Source organism: Simochromis diagramma, unplaced genomic scaffold (genome assembly GCF_900408965.1).
Source record: "Simochromis diagramma unplaced genomic scaffold, fSimDia1.1 OVJJ01000501.1, whole genome shotgun sequence".
Taxonomy (NCBI): domain Eukaryota; kingdom Metazoa; phylum Chordata; class Actinopteri; order Cichliformes; family Cichlidae; genus Simochromis; species Simochromis diagramma.
The window spans coordinates 1,127,389-1,140,489 of NW_024387320.1; the positions used below are offsets into that span (position 1 = coordinate 1,127,389).

The 13,101-nt window shown below is 42.5% G+C and overlaps 1 protein-coding gene across 1 annotated transcript in view; it reads left to right on the forward strand.

The window, feature by feature from the left end:
* LOC120717469 (anosmin-1) overlaps positions 1–13,101 on the forward strand; it is a 41,255-nt gene that overhangs the window by 9,275 nt on the left and 18,879 nt on the right. Inside the window, exons 3-4 of the mRNA XM_040005495.1 lie at positions 11,818–11,880; positions 12,179–12,401. Coding sequence (XP_039861429.1) covers positions 11,818–11,880; positions 12,179–12,401 — 286 coding nt within the window. The remainder of the gene's footprint in view (positions 1–11,817; positions 11,881–12,178; positions 12,402–13,101) is intronic.

The following is a 13,101-nucleotide window of genomic DNA, read 5'->3' on the forward strand; positions in this document are numbered from 1 at the left end:
GATTACACGCGCCTTCGTCTTCACATGTTGGAAGCTTTGGAGCGGTTTTCCTGAATAACAATCGCTGGAATGCTACTATGTCACATTCAAAAGTGTCTTTCAAAGACACTATCAACCACAACCCCCCCTTCTACCAACCCACACATTTTCTCACGCCAAAATAAAACGATCACACTTCCTCATCACTTGTTCTTTTTTTTTTTTTTTTTCCAGAGTGAAATGAACCTATAAAATAGATCCCAAAGTCTCACCTTATTATTATTTCCTGGTTCCAGTTCATCTTAATTGAAGCACTAAATGCATATTCATCAGAAAAGTGTCACTTTCACTTGAAGCTTTTCTTGGTGGTTAGGACATTTTGAGGTGCACTGAAATGATGTGATACAATGGGTAAGGGTTAGCAGTTTTACAGCTGGGCATGGCTGGGATTGTTAGGTGCTTAAACAGACTTCAAAGCACCTTTTGGTCATGTTGAGGCCAGACATTCATCGCACTTCCCCGTGTTAGTCACATTACCAGCACCGACACCTCAAAGCAAGCCAGGCTAGAAATCAATCTGTCAAGTAGACTGTGTCTGGATTGCCCGCCAGCGTACGTGTAAGCAGAGTGTAATTTTTTTTCCCGAAACAGCCCTAGCCAGTCTGACTTAATTCACTTTCCCATTTCACGTAGTCATATATGTGACCCGAGTGTTCAATTTTGAGAGATCATGTAAAAAGACAGCCATGTATTTTGCCTTTTTTTCCCCCCTTGTATTTTATGTAGTTTGAGGCAGTGTGAGTGTCTGTGTGTGGGTGGTAGAGGAGTGTGAAGCAAGGCTGGTCAGTCCCAGCAGGAAGGACCTGATCTGGACATGGTTGTTAAGTTTCATTGGTTAACGGGGGGGTCGCTTCATTGGCTGCTATCTGTGGAGCTCATTATTCACATGGTGGGTGGCAGGGAATGAAAACCCCCACAGAAAAAAAAAAAAAAAAAGAAACACCAAAGACGTGGCCACAGGAGAGGAGGCAAAGAGGCTGCGAGGCTTGCAGTTGAGACTTTTTCAAGCAGTGAAAGCTCAATCCAGAGCTCGTCTTTGCAATCCTGTCTGCTCAGCATCTGAGTGATGAGTGCGCCAGGAAATACTTCAGGAAAAATATATGCTCGCTATCTTATACCTGTCTGTTTTTATTGATCCCGCAGAGCATAAGGGGCCTTTTTATTTTTTTCTTAAAGATAATCAAAGTTTCACAGATAGCCTGATTTCCCATGTTCTCCCTGTCAGAAAGGATTTAATTCTCTTGAAGGATTAATGTAATCAAAGCTGCAGTGAAATCCTCTTTTAGCAATAATGACCAGTCACACTGAGACAATCTGCCATCATCCAAGTGTTTATTCTCAATCTGAGGACGTATTGGCTGAACATCACAGATTACAGCGTACTTATCACATTAACTTTGCCATCATTTCCTTTCCTAAGATCACGTGTTAAGAGGTGCTGTAGCAAGAATTAATTCGGTGGCTTTATTCGCGGTCGTTGTTTGTATTTTCGTTTCCAGACCGATCGTTCCAACAGTCGCCTTGGTGAAAGAAAGATTAGAATTTAAGAATCTTTAAGCTGATGTACTTAGTAGATGGGGGCTTATCAATTTATTCCAGCTGCACTCAAAGCTGCTACATCCCGCAGATAAACGCCACACTGAGTGCTGTGTGTGATGGTTTCAGAACGATTGAAAAGCAGGGCCTCGATGACCGATGTATCTCTTAACCTTCTGACTCGGAGATGACTACTTCAGCAAAGTAGATTATACTTCAGCTTTTCCAGTCTGAACTTGTATCAGAGATGAAGAGAAAGTCAAATTTTTTTTTTTTTTTGTCTTTTGTTTGCTCTCCACAGCTGTATACTTTATCTTACGTACTCAACATGCCCAGGTTTGCCCTCTGTTTGTGAAGTCTTTGCACTGCTTTTTGAATTGCATGTAAAAGAAAATTCAGTCATCACATCAAGCAAAGAGAATGCATTATATCACTACTTTTTTTTTTTTTTTTTTTTTTTTGTCTGAATGTTATTTCTCAATCTGGATGTGTTGCAATTCAAAGATGCCGATAATGCTGAGGGGCTGTTTAGTGAACACTAGAGAGGGCAAGTAGGATTAGTGAATTTAAAGTGTGTCTGAAACTCAAATAAACAACTGGAGATAGTGGTGGAATGTGACTGGAGCATGGGATTAAGACGGCTTTCCTCCCCTCTATGGCATGTTGTGTTTTACATGTTGTTGGCCTACATTGGCGCAGAATCTCCAGGTCTGGTCTCATTTGATTTGAGATGAAGCAGGAAGGGATTAAGACGGCTTGAATGGTCATTTTATGAAACAAGCCAGCAGAGCTAATGCCTTTTGACTTGTTTACCATGTCCTCAGTCTACAATGGCAGAAATTCATTTTTCATCCCATGCATGGTAAGCAGGAGTTCACTGTTGTCGCCATAAATCAACCGTGTGAACAGTCTGAATAAATGGCTTTGCCGATGAGGAAGTGTTTTTATCGTGCGATCCCGCTTTCAACTCTGCTTCTATACGTCTGTCATCAACACATTATGCGTGATTGTTTGGGTGTAAATACAGTATATCATGCATTGGGCAGATCTGACATGCTTTCCAGAAAACCGTGGAGAGGGTTTGGCTTTCCCATGCCATGTCACAGCAAAAGCTCATGGCGGCCTCTTTATCACCAATCTGACCCCACATGATGGATACATCCTGTTGAGTCTAATTGTCATGAAATGTAAACTGAGCTCAGAAGTAGGTGATAACTGAGGGTCTGGTTACAGCCACTGTAATTTTGACTCCTGTCACTGCAGAACATAACGTGAGACGCCCGTGGACCTGTAAGAAAAGGAGCCCTTTAAAGGGCAGTGGGGCATTGGTGTGTTTGTGTGTCTGGGTGAAACTTCAGAGTCATTAAGTATTAAGTGAACTCCTATTGCATTCCACAGTAGACAAAGCACAATTCTGGCAAAGCTGTGCGGGCTTTTTTTGCTCATAAATAAGGCAGGCACCTCTGATTGTGGGGTAAATGTATAATTCATGCATTGCCCCCCCCTTCCCAACTCCTCCTCTTTTCCTTCTCACTTTCTGCCAAGCTATTGCTATTCAGCTCTTTGTTGTCTGCGCCCTCAACTGCATTTAAATTAATAATTAAAGTGATCCTCAAAGAATGTCTGTGACACCACCTGCTAGCTCACTCAACGTCTCTGAGCCTGGTTTGACAAACAAAATAGAAAGTCTCGAATCGCATAAATTCAGTTTCACCCCACTGGACCTGGAAAACAACATTGTTTTAGTTGGTTGTATTGAAGAGGGAATTATGACACTTTAAATGCTCGCAGCATATGTCCCACACAGGGCTGTAAAACACACGGACATTTGGAAAATATGTCATTATTTGTTTAACAGAAATTTGAAGAAGCCTTTGCAAATCCTAGTCTCAATCACTTAATAGAGTTGTCACATCGTATACTTATGACTGATGGTTTGTTGTGATAGTGGAAAATACCACATTTCCATGTTGTATGGATGCGCCTGAAGATAGATGGAGGAGGGCAGACAGCTACCAGTTTGTTGGAATCATAGATTACCTGGTTTGGAACAAATGAAGTGCAGAAGCACTAAACATGCCATCATTTTTGCCTTTCCTGACTATAGTAATTCTCCACTGACACTGCTAGCCCTGTGGGTTTCCTGTTAGTTTGCAGAGGTTTATGTAATCGCAGAACAAAACGCCTCACAGTAACTGCTACAGCATAGTTTTCTTTCTTTCTTTCCCCAAAAATAACAGGCCAAAACTTCATATGAATAAAAAATGCACTTCCATCCCAGCAAATAGCTTTTCTGTTGCCTCTGAAACAATAAAACCAACATAAATCTTACAGCCCTAAATAGAATTAGTGGCATTTACGTAAGCAAGCTCCTGCTTATGGGGAAAAAAAGAAAATTGTGAGGCTGTATAGAGTTGCAATCTCACATCTCAAGTCAGCACACTGGATCTTTTTGATCTACACGATCCACCCACTGTCTGCGCAGCACACACCTGTGCTAATTTACGGCGGTGCAGAAATTAAATACGCGATATCTCATGGACTATAAGGTCACATTAGGTTGAGGAAATGGCGTGTCTAGACTTCATAACAGCTCAGGACGAGGATATCTTCTTCCTGATTTACTCGCTGTATTTTTACAGTCACTTTGAAACATAATGGCACGTCAGAGATATATTGGAAGGCTTTACTAGTGTATTATTTTACAGTCCATCAGATCACAGCTCGTGCTCTTGATGAAATATGTTTTAGCCTGGTTAACGTGTAATGTGAATCTCGCTGTTGCTCTCTCTCTGTCTCGCTTACTGTTATTTTTCTTAATTTTTATTTTTATAGATTTTGGATTAGACTGAAGCTCATTTTTAAAGCAGCTTAAAGGAGGGTCAATGTTAGAGAAAACAGGAAAACCCTTAAGAGTAATGGTCAGTATTATGGCTTTACTGTGAGAAATAGTGATGCTCAGAGTATGCCAAGTCATGCTTGCTGTCATGTAGAGATTTTTGAAAATATTTATATGTTAAGATTTTTCTTTTTGGAAAGAGGTTTTGAGGTTTGTTAGCTTCAGCAGCCCACATGTGAACATTTTGATGCACTACTTTGTAATTTTGAGCAAACTAAAAATCTTTTTGGTTTAGAAGGTTTGGACTAGAACACCAAATACAGTTAACTACGCAGAAATATTATAACACCACAAACACAGTCTAGTTCAGTAACTTACGTTCAGTAACAAATTTCAGTTGCTAAAGTTAAATGTGCATTCCCCGACTGGTTGGTGAGTGCTGGAGGCTTCTGGCTGACACTAGATGAAATCAGTTGCCAAGATCTAGCTGCACCAAAAACCTCCTATTTATCAGTTTTGTCACTAGCAGATTGCAACCAACACCTGTAGTTTGCATGGAAAATGCTAACTTGTCTGCAAATACTGGCCAACTACTTGGCCAATATGCTGTATATATCTCCTGATGTGGTGACACAAACTGTAAATGGAGGATCTTTTCCTGCAAATTGCATGTTTAAAAGGCACGATTCTGTTTCCAGGTTGTGTCGAACTTTAAGGTTTCACTTCTGCTCAGCAAGTAGTTTGCAGTCATGTTGTCGTCTTTCATGCAAACTGCGAGTAGCCATTGCAATCTGTCCCTCACCAAAGCAATTCCAAGGAGCTTTTCAGTGCAGCACCACACACCTCTTTACACCTAGTCAGTGCCAGCAGCCTTTGGCAACCAGTTGCCAACCAGTCTGGGAATACACGTTTCCCTAGTGAGTGTTAGTTTCAGGTTAGTTGCTGACCAGTCTCTAGGCCTGTGTGACTGGGACCTTAGCTCAGGTGAAGCCTAGCAGAGAGCTAACGTCTGTAACTATCTGTGTCAGCATAGAGCTGTCACTCAGAGTGGCCACTTCCTTAAATGTGAGACTTGGAAATATATTTAAATGGATGAAAAAATCACATAGTTATGTAGGGGGAAATCTGCAACAGAGATTATTTTGTTGTTGTTATTGTTGTACCAGGCTCTAATGCTTTTTATTTCTCCTTTAAAGCTGATCATGTTAAAATGGGAGTCGGTGAGGATTGACTCACTTTTGAAGCCAGCTTCAAGTGGCCGTTTGAAGAACTGCAGGCTTCAGCACTTTTGTGTTGTCTGTATTTTTTAGCCCTGCAGGCTGCCACTCAGTTTCGCCCTTCCTCCAACTTGATTAAAATTGTTTTTCTAGATCTAGAGAAGAATTTTCAGCCTTATACCAAGATTGTATAAAAAGTAAAAATGTGATCCAAGCTGCATAATGTCACTTGAGGCCTGCTCTTTTTGTCTCTTGATTGACATTTGTTTAATGACTTTTTTTTCGTATCGGTGCAGTTGCCTTAGAGCTGGCACAAAACGTGTCAGTTACACTGTGCTTGGTTACAAACACGGCTTGGAAAACACACAAAGATGAACCCAGACAAAAGCTGGAGGCAAGTAAAAGTTCAGTGGCCATGTTTGCATAAGATATCTTACATAATTAAAAAAAAAAAAAGAAAAAGCTAATTCTTTGTCAACACTGCAGTGCGAGTCTCATGTTTTCTCATGTTTCTACTTTGGAGAGATTTTTGGAAAACATTGATGTGAACATTGTGGCTTAGTTCAGATGGATGGCCAAAAATGAGTTTTCGAATTTATCAGGTCTTACCTGGCCCTTAGAGTGAGAGGGAGTGAATGAAAAGCTGAGATAGAGAATTGAGAGGAGATATAACAATTTAGGAGAATCTGAGCAAGTTTGGGGGGGGTGACAGCTGAATAAAAGTGAAATAGAGTGAGTGAAGAGATGGAGTACGTGCCTGTTTCGCTAGAGGAGAGAGCAAACCCAGCAACTTACTCCTGGATGGGTCGATAGATATGAGCCGGGAGCTGCTGGAATAATTGAGTACAGTCATTGGGAGTGTGAAAAGCACCAGGGCAGCAAAAAATAGCCATAACTCAATGAGATTGGAGGTGAGATTTACAATGTGTGTGTGATCAACAACAAAGATTCCACCATATCTGAGTCAACCAGAGCAGGTAAAAAAAAAAAAGCTGTGGCTTCATCCCAAGGAGCAGCAACGGCACCTTGTAAATATTTGTTGGCAGCACTCAAGCTATGACACTCACCATCAGTGCCTGGATCGATACCTTCATCTCCCAGATGTCATCTCTAAGCTTTTGGGATAGTGGTGGGAAAAAATCTACAGGGACCCGTGTTATAGCAGGTTGATTGGAGGGAAAGCACAGGTATCCACATAAATTTGTGTCTGCTGAATTTTCATTTACAAAATGACAGAATCAGTCATAGCTGGCTCACACAGCTCCACGTGACTGTACAAATATGTTCGAGCAATATGGGAAAATGTCATCCGCATCAGTTTGAATTATGGCTCCTGTTTTGTGTACACTGTGTATTGTTAAGCCTGGGGCTACCTTGACTGGTAGCAGTTCATGCTTCATTAACTAAAACAATACACTTGTGTGACATTTTCTGTATGCACTTTTCATAGTTTATGTTATTCCAGTCACTCACTTGGGGCAGTAAACATTTTACAATGGGTGGAGATAACCATGCGATGACTAAGAAAGGCAGTTCCATGCACGGCAGACCCCCCTCCCTCGCTCTATCTCCCTTCCCTTCTCAGTCCCTGTGTCGCCCCCTCCCAGCCTCGTCTCAGGCATGAAAAAGTGAAGATGGGCTGTGGCATTGGCTGCCATTCAGCCCGACTCTCTCATCGGCCCCACAGAATGCCTTTCAGGGTCCCCCAGAGTAACAACTGCTGCGTTTTATTACAGCGTGAAATGGGGAGTGAAAGAGCGCTCTGGATGTTCCTACTTAACCATGCAGAATGTGTCACCATTGGGCAGGAAGATAAGAGGACAAAGGGGAAATCAGCCGCCCAAATGCTTTTGTTAAGGCTAACAGCTCAAGTCCATAGAAACAACCCCATGCTCTTGTTTACATCTCTGAGAAAAGGAAAGCATTTGTGTTTTTTGGGGGGTGAAATTTGTCCTGAAATATGTTAACATTCCATAGAATAATTACATGCATTTCTTGTGATACTAAAACAGATGGTAGCTCCGATGCCAGCCTGAGAAATTTGCTCGAGGGAGCCCCGATGCTGTCACCCAGAACCAGCACATACACTACGCCCCAGTCAATTATGTTCTCCACTCTAGTTCAGTGGTGTAGCTTTTCCAGTTTATGTTTCGGAAGTTAAACATGAGCTGGTGGTGGTGCAAGAAATGTAAATGTTTGAGTACTTCAAATCTCCAGAGGATCCACTGATACTCACCGGAAGATCATGCCGTGGTGCTATTCATTTAGGAACTTTTACACAAGTTCTAGATATAGATAGACTGTCCCTACAAACCACAAACCACTGTGATGGCACCCACTCATTTATGATGTCCCCGATTTTAATATTTGCTTGGCACCACTTTGGTGTTTGGAGTCATAAGCGGCTATTTCTGCATCCGTTAGCATTCATAAACTGTACAAGTGCATCTCAAAGACACAGATACCAGCTAATGAGGGGTGAGTAACATACAAATAGAAAAAAATGTGTTGGATGACCCCCCCCCCCCCCACTAATGTGACCTAGTGTTTTGAAGCATTACACATGGACTTGGCTTCCAGGATAGAAAATTAAAGCCATAAAGCATTCTATCAGAAGGCCACCAGATGGCGATAGCAATGGTTGCATAAAGACTCTCAATCCTATAGAAGTCTATAGAAATATGGCTTTCTGCCTTTACTTCTGTACGTGCTTTCCTGCTAAATTTATCAGTGTAGTTACTCATTTTGGGGTCATAATGAATAGAAAATGTAATTTATTTTGTAAGTTTTAGTCATATTATTTTTCAAAATGAAGGTAATGTTTGAATCACAACTCACTGGCCAATGAGTGTGCAGTTTGCACGGTTTTAGTTTCAGGATCCAATACAGTTTTCACACAGGGGGAAGTAAGACCACATAATTTTTTTTGTATCAGGCGGTGAACATGTTTATTCCTGCATCCAAGTTTGCATTTCTAACCTGGAAGCTGCAACTGATTGCTTTTTTTTTTTTTTTTTTTTTAACATTGGCGTCATTTTCCAGCCCTAGACATTTCCATTTGTTAGTTGAGTTGGGATTTTTTGTTTGCTGTATTTAATATTTAGTTTAAGAATGCCCATTGACTAAAGGTCAGCAAAACAACATTTTTAAAAATCAATGCATTTAAAAATGAAGCTACTTTCATTTTTCTTATTCACAAAAGGTCACCATAGCCAGTAGCTCTAGAGGATTGATTTGGCAGACTTCTACACTGGACACCCTTTCTGAAGCAACCCTAAAAGCAATTGTGTCTCCTTCTGGGCTTTTAACTGGGGCTCTGGTGCTTGTTAGTTCTTCTGTTTTTCTACATTCGACTGTTTCAATAAGGTGAGTGTGTGTGTGTACCAGCCTGGGATGGGGTGGAGGTGGCACACCCTTAAGAAATTACACAAGAGTTTATAGAAAATAAGTCTTGGCCCATCCAAAGGATTAGTCTGGCAGCATTAGTAACATGGTTTAGATTGAGCACCAAACTGTGTAAATAGGAATCAGGTCTTTGATTGATGAGCACACCTTTGTAATTATATCCAGGCATCCTATTTGCTTTGGCAAGACATCTGTCGTCGGTCCTCATCTTCCCTCCTTAAATGTCAGGTTGGGAGGTGTGGCTGTGGAGAAATGCTGACAGACTGTCAGTTTTCAGCACACCTGCAGGGAGCCCTGCCTCAACACAGATGCTTATCTTTGTGTCGTTTATGATGCAGCCACTTGTACAGCAAAAACAAGTTCCCGATAGAACTGTGCAGCTTTTTGCTAGTTAAGAACTTTTGCCCCGAAGAGTTACGTTTATTAAAATAAAAAAAAAAAATAAAAAAAAGGAAAGAAAAAAGACTGAGGGTGAGACAACACTAAACCCACAGCCAGCATTCTGATCTGTGTTGCAATATCCACGGTACGCAATGTGCTGTGTTAATTCATGCTGCTTGGCATGCTGCTCTGAGCATCTCGGGGTAACGATGATTCTATTTTCACTCAGTGCAGTTGTGATTGTGGTGAACCAGAAAGGGTTTCATCCTCAAGAAAAGTCAATGGAATGCATTCTGGCCATGCACACAAGATCGTTCAGTGAGTAAAATGAGCTTGATCCCCAGGCTTATGTGTGTATGTTCAGTGATTTGTAGAAGGGATTTTGGGGGCTTTAACATGTGCGTCTACTGGCAGAATATCCTTTAGACACCGGTGAAGCACACAGTTATTGCCTCAACACCTCATTGGTGCAGCGTGGGGCTCGTATATGAGCCTGGGATGCTGAGGTTTGCTGCTGCTGCGCCACAGCCTCTGCTCCCGCAGGACACAATTGAGAACAGAATTAATGATATAAGGTCACCATATTATGAATAGCAGATGATTTTAAAACGGCATAGAATGAGGCATGACTTGGACAGCGCAGCTAAGCTCGTATGTCATCTTAAGTCTCCGAGGTGTTACAGCGGTTTCACCTGATCAGCTCTGTAGAAACCACATTAGTTTCTCTTGGAGCTCTCTGCTGTCATAACCCGACAGGGTGTCCAATTTTTTCCTCTTGGCACTTTATATTTTATATTGCTGGAGTGATATCTATATTGCTATGAAGTAATTAAGAAAATACCTTCCCTCCCAGCCTTCTCCTCCCCTGGGAAATGGCCTGTTTAGCACTCAACACACTGTCCACACAGAGGTTGTCAGCTGCTTGAGACAGGGTTGGGTAAAGGAGAGACCCGGCAGAGAAGCAGAGTGCTGGCAGACGTGCGCACGGTCCTGATTGCAGCTTGCTCCTCCAGAAGCAAGGTTTATGTTTCATCATGCGCCCGTCCACCACACTCCATAAAAAGCAAATAAACTGTTCTCTGGCAATGGCATAATAATGACAGAGCCGGCTAATGAGTGAATTAAAGAGTAATAACTAAAACTCTGGCTCCCAGCCTGAGATGAAAAAATTCTTACCTCAGCTCCAGTGTTTAATGCAGTCACTACAGTAGGTGCCCTGATTTAATCATTCTGTGTGCCTTACTCTTTGTGTTCTTCTCATAATCTGTATCCAGGGGTCTCCTTTTCTAACAGAAAGTGGACTTTTGCTAATGGCAGGTATCCATGTTATATTTGCCTCTATTACTTGCCGGCATATTGAACTGTCCTGGATGATGAATGTAGGAGAAAGCGTTGAAAATGTACTGTTGTGCCTACTTTAGCTGCACTGTAGCTGGTGAAGGAGTCTAAATTAAACAGGGTTGAATGAGTGGCTTTGGCAGGTCGTTGGTGCGGTTTGGGCTGCTCCCAGTGCAGTACAGAAGCAGCCTGGCAGCGGTTTGACTGAGCTCGCTCTTCTTTTTCACACCAGCTCTCAGCGGCCAGGAGCAAGAGCACATAAGACCCTAGCTTTTCTCAAACCCAATCCGAACACATTCCTTTTTCTGCAGCGGGATCTGCCTGATTCTATCGGACACGCATGGACCTTTTTTGTTATATTACATTCACCTTTATTGAATTTGATTCGTTCGGGGTGAGCAGCTGCGTATAAAAGAAAAAAGGAGTGTGGACTGGAATCCTGAACTTTAATTTTAAACGTTATCTTCCCGAATTATGTTTGGCAAAACGACTTAGAGCTACACTTTACGCTGAAGTTTTTCTTTTATCCCGCGCCGATTTCGAGCATTCAGTAAATTTGTTCCGCGTGTTAAAAAAGGGAATCCCAGGAACATTAAACCAAGTGTATCATTTATTAAATGCTCTCTGTTCAGCATGGTAAAAAGTAGGGAGCTTAGTGCCAGTGCCAAAGTGTATCAAGCCCAGACATGTACAGGGGAAGTGGCAGGACGAGAAGGAGGCGTAGACAGCATGGGAGGCTACTAGTGTTAAGGCGTGAAGAGAGAATCTGTCAAGGCCTACACCAAGCAAAACCCAAGCAAGAGCAGAGTTTTTAAGAGACAGCCTGCACCTGACAGACAAACTTTCTCCCATATCTGCTTTTGTAGAGGACTGTTTGCGCCCTTTGACGGTTTGGCCATTATCCGTAGCAAAAAGTGGTGTGTTTGGTTGCTGCAAAGGTGGTAGGGGAAGTGCCTAAGCGAGGTGCCTGTCAGCCCACCACAAGTAGGCACCATCTCCACAGCACTAACACTTTGATGTGGCTGGTTCTTTGAAGAACTGACACCCTTCTCCTTTTCACAGTGCCTGGAGCCCTGCAAGGAATCCTGGGACCTGAAGGAAAACCAGTGCCAAGATTTATGTGAGGTATGTCACTGCCACAAATGCTGCGGTTGCCTCAGATTTTGAGCTTTTGAGGGTTTTTTTTTCAGGCCCAGTGGGAAGATTTAGTAAGAGGAAAGTTTGAAAAGGGGTGTGAAGCAACTGGTTTTGCACTGTAACGACACCCTCTGTGAGCCTAAGCTGTTTAATGTACTCGCCGCTCCAGTGAGTCATGAGCAGAAATGTAAACAGGAGAATCACTGTTAGCTCACAGCCCTGCCTTAAAAAAGTAGTCTGACTTATATATTTTTTTCTCCCCTTCTCCTTCCCTCTTCTTCCTCAGCCCCTCTTTCCCAAGAAACACTACGAGTGTCTCACTAGCTGCGAGTTCCTAAAGTCTGTGGAGGGAGTGAAGCAGGGTGACTGCCCTGCCCCGGAGAAGGCCAGCGGCTTCGCAGCTGCCTGTGTGGAGAGCTGCGAGGAGGATGGAGAGTGTTCAGCTGTCAAAAAGTGCTGCTCCAATGGCTGTGGCCACACCTGCCAGCTGCCAAAGAATCTCTACAAAGGTGATGCTGAAGGCAGATAAAATCAAACATTATTTTATCGTATTCTGCAACAGTACATCGCCGTGTAAATCCTTAAGAAGTCATATATGGTTCATTTGGCAGCCCCTGGTTGTTTAATGAATACAACAGCAAACACTCCTTGAGCTGCTGCTTTGTTCAACCTCTAACCGGGGTATCGGTTTACAGTAAAAGCAGCCATTTCGAAACAAGTCATTTTGTTTGACCTGGCTTCGTCCCGGCCACGACACAAGCAGTTTTCCAACCACAGCAAGGCACATTAAAAGTTTTTTACCTTTCCGAGGAGCCGGGGCGGCACAGCGTGTTGCTTCTAAGTGCCGCTGCTTCCTGTTCCATTACCGAAATATTTAACAAGATTTACCAAGGAGAAGACATGTCTTGGTATATTTTTGGTAACTAATACAGGTGACAAATGCACTGCGTTTCCTGTGACGGCTTCACGTTTAAAGCCTGCTGTGTTTTCCCATGCTTTAAATGTGAAGCACCACTGGTGGGAGAGTAAAGTGTAATCAAAGACGCTGTTATCGTTCAGACAAAACCAAATCAGTCAAGCCTGATTAAATGTAGAGCATCGCTGGAATAACTAGACCTCCCACCAACAATCAAAACGACTGCATCAGAGAAATCATTCCTGAATGTAAATAAACTGACAGCCTAATGCTGACAAATGTTGTCCACAGAT